We start from the raw sequence: 3,064 nt of genomic DNA, 5'->3' as shown, positions 1-3,064 counted from the left end.
GTTGTCCACGATTCCTTTGAATGCTTGTTTCCCCAAGAGTCCAGCTAATGAACTAAACCCCGGTGCAGGACCAGACAAAAGCATACTCGCACCATACGCTATTTTATCTTGCAGTGAAGGACCCCTTCGGCGTGCTACAGCACCCCCACGCTGACGCCGTTTTCTTTTACGTCTTACGCAAGCACATTTACGTCTACGCGTGACCATGTTTTCATATCGAATAATAAAGCTCGTGCTCGTGTATCCGCTTTATTGGATACAACATGGATCGGGACGTATGACAGTCTTGGTCTTTCGAGACCAGTCACCCTTTGACAGGGTGCCTCCACCACTTCGATACTTGGCATATTTCCTATTAAATTCAGCTTCTTTCTTTCTCATACTTTCTGAGATCGGTCTTCCTTTAGCAATGTTATACAACATCATTGCACCTTTGGGTATAGCAGTTAATCTATTTGTTAAAATAGAACTTTCGATTCCCCGACCTTTTTGCGACTTACGCTTTCGACTTCGTACGGGTCTTCTTTGTTTTCGTCTCCCCATGATTGAAATGATCTCTCTTTCCTATGTCACCACCTTTTCAAACATTCATGAACGTGATGGACTTGGCACTGTTAATTTTTACCACGGATTCGTATTCGGCCATGATGATGATGGTCTTGGCACTTGTTTGGGCTGCACATTTGATGTGTAGGTCAATGTGTGCTGTAGGTTTGGGTAAAAGTACGGGTCGATCATGCTTTCCACTGGGAACGTTTGAAAACATGAAGAGGGTGGCATTTTTACCGTATCCCCAATCCGCAAATCGAATCATGTTGGGACTACCTCGGTCCAGACATCCCGAAGCTTCCAAAAACCTAAAGTATCCTCGTCTGTCATTTCTCCCATTGCCTGTATTCAATTCTAGGGTCTCGTAAGGGTATTCTTCTCCATTGACAATCTGCTTGATGTACTCTACACCCGAAGGCGAATACGCATACATGTCTTCGTCTGCATCTCCATTAAAGGCTGTCTGTTTGACAATGGCAATAATGTATCGCTGGGGTACTCGGTTCGAGAAGGGGTTATTGATCTGCTTGTAGGTCGCTCCGTTATCCAGGGGATACTGTCTAATCTCAGATCGTACCAGGGGGTACAATGCCAGATTTGTTTCTAATTTTTTGGCCATTCCTACAAACACGCCAGGGTTTGTTTTGACCAAACACATGTGAAATGTGACCTTCACATCTTCTGCCGTGGGGTCTCTCACCGCATCATTGGCAATGGTGTTGGTAAACAAAGTGGCAGCGTTCAACCAGAATTGAAATTGAAAACTAGTGTTGGGTACCACCCATCTTCCTTGGTAAAACAGGGGATCGTAGGGTTTCATGATCAAAATTTGCCTCTTTCCACCACTCCATAAGTCTCGGGTCTCTTTTTTCTGAGCCTGTACGGCTGCCTTGTGATTGTCGGACAATGCTTTGTAATCATTATGAGCCCCAGATCCATCCGCAGCTGGACCTTTGACATTGTTGGCCGTGTAGGTCACGGGAACGTCGATCTCACCCCTGAATAGTCCATTCGTAGCATTTAGAATCGTGTCTATATCTTCCCTACTGTAACCCAGTAAGGTCATGATATGAGCTTTGTGATGATACATGTCAATTTGCTCGGTCATTAACGTGCCATTACATTTCGCCAAGAATTGTTTGATCATGCAATGGGGCATGTTATTGGCAAAAGCTGTCATGGTGGCATCGTTGCTTTCACTGGTACCCGATGCAATATTTGCATCAGCAGTCGTTTTGAATCGACAATCCCATTCGAAATAAGACCGGTCCAAATCGATATAATCTGCCTGTTTTTCTATATCAAATTGAATCGGTGTCGTACTGGCTGTCGTGGGTGATATTTTTACCCATCTCACACCCTGGGTCGTATAATCTGTAGGAGGCACTCTAAAAATATCCAAACTTTCGTTTGCCGTTGCCATAACGATGTCGTCTCTCTAACGTCTTCTTCGTGTAGAATGACGATACGTTTTCGCTCTAGGTTTTTTATACACCATGCGGCGTCGCCGTTTTCTTATACCACTACCTCGCTGAGGTCGTCGTCGCCGCCGTTGACTAATGGCTTGACTTAATACAGAATCTACATTATTTTGAGACGTTCCCACACCTATGCGTGGTTGCGTAGGATGAATCATGCTGACACGGCTAGACATTATTGTAATCCAAAGATATCGTTAATACCTTTCCTGGCACGCTTCCGTATCTCTCTACCTGCAGCTTGTTTGGCACTTCTTTTAATACCTCTTCCTAATTCTGATAGATTTTTCTTTTGCCACGCTGTTTTAACGCTTTTCTTTACTCCAGATTTAAAATCCTTAAACATGTCACCCATACCCGCACCACGCTGCAGAGCTATTTGATTCCAGGTTCCATTGAAGGGGGGCGACGAGTGTGCAAATCGATACAATGTTCCCCCTTTCTGAGATTTATGGGGTAACATATCCCACACTTTAAAACGTTTCAAAGACCCACCACGCATTGTAGACCGTTTCCACACACAAATGATTGCATTTTATTACTTCACATCACTTTTATAAACCCAACTATTGTACTTGGAAGGATATCCTTTCCATTTTACGTACATTTTATCTTTAGTACGTTTTAAAACCTTCTCCACACGGAATGAATCTCCTACTAAATCTACATCTACTTTCTGTAAATCACGAGCGTAAAAGGCACCCTGAATGGGTGTGCCATCTAATTCTTTTACCTTATACATGATCATTTGAAAACTAGGTACGTACTGCGATACGATAAACAATTCTTCTGTCCAACCCTGCATGTAACCTTTCTTAAAATTACGAGCCACTTTACTCAGACGAACATAATCTCCAATCTTAAATTTAGGTCTAGGAGGTTTGGTCTTCTTGTCTGCTTTAGGTAGATGCTTGTCGTATAATTTGTACCATACCTCTTTGACATTGGAATCATCTACTTTTACTGGTGCTCTACCAATACTACGGTGATACGTGTGATTATACTGATTTATGATCGATTGAATGACGTCTAAAAAC

General features: G+C 43.0%; 1 protein-coding gene across 1 annotated transcript; it reads right to left on the bottom strand.

The window, feature by feature from the left end:
- Positions 1-580: 580 nt before the first annotated feature.
- Positions 581-1,972, bottom strand: LOC148728859 (uncharacterized protein F54H12.2-like). Its single transcript, XM_088725045.1, has one exon. The coding sequence runs from the start codon at positions 1,970-1,972 to the stop codon at positions 581-583; it is 1,392 nt and encodes a 463-aa protein (XP_088581171.1).
- Between the last annotated feature and the right edge of the window lie 1,092 nt (positions 1,973-3,064).

The sequence above is a fragment of the Stylophora pistillata genome, chromosome 6, assembly GCF_964205215.1.
Source record: "Stylophora pistillata chromosome 6, jaStyPist1.2, whole genome shotgun sequence".
NCBI lineage: Eukaryota > Metazoa > Cnidaria > Anthozoa > Scleractinia > Pocilloporidae > Stylophora > Stylophora pistillata.
Note: the sequence above shows the minus strand (reverse complement) of the source record. Positions and strands in the feature narration are given on the sequence as shown.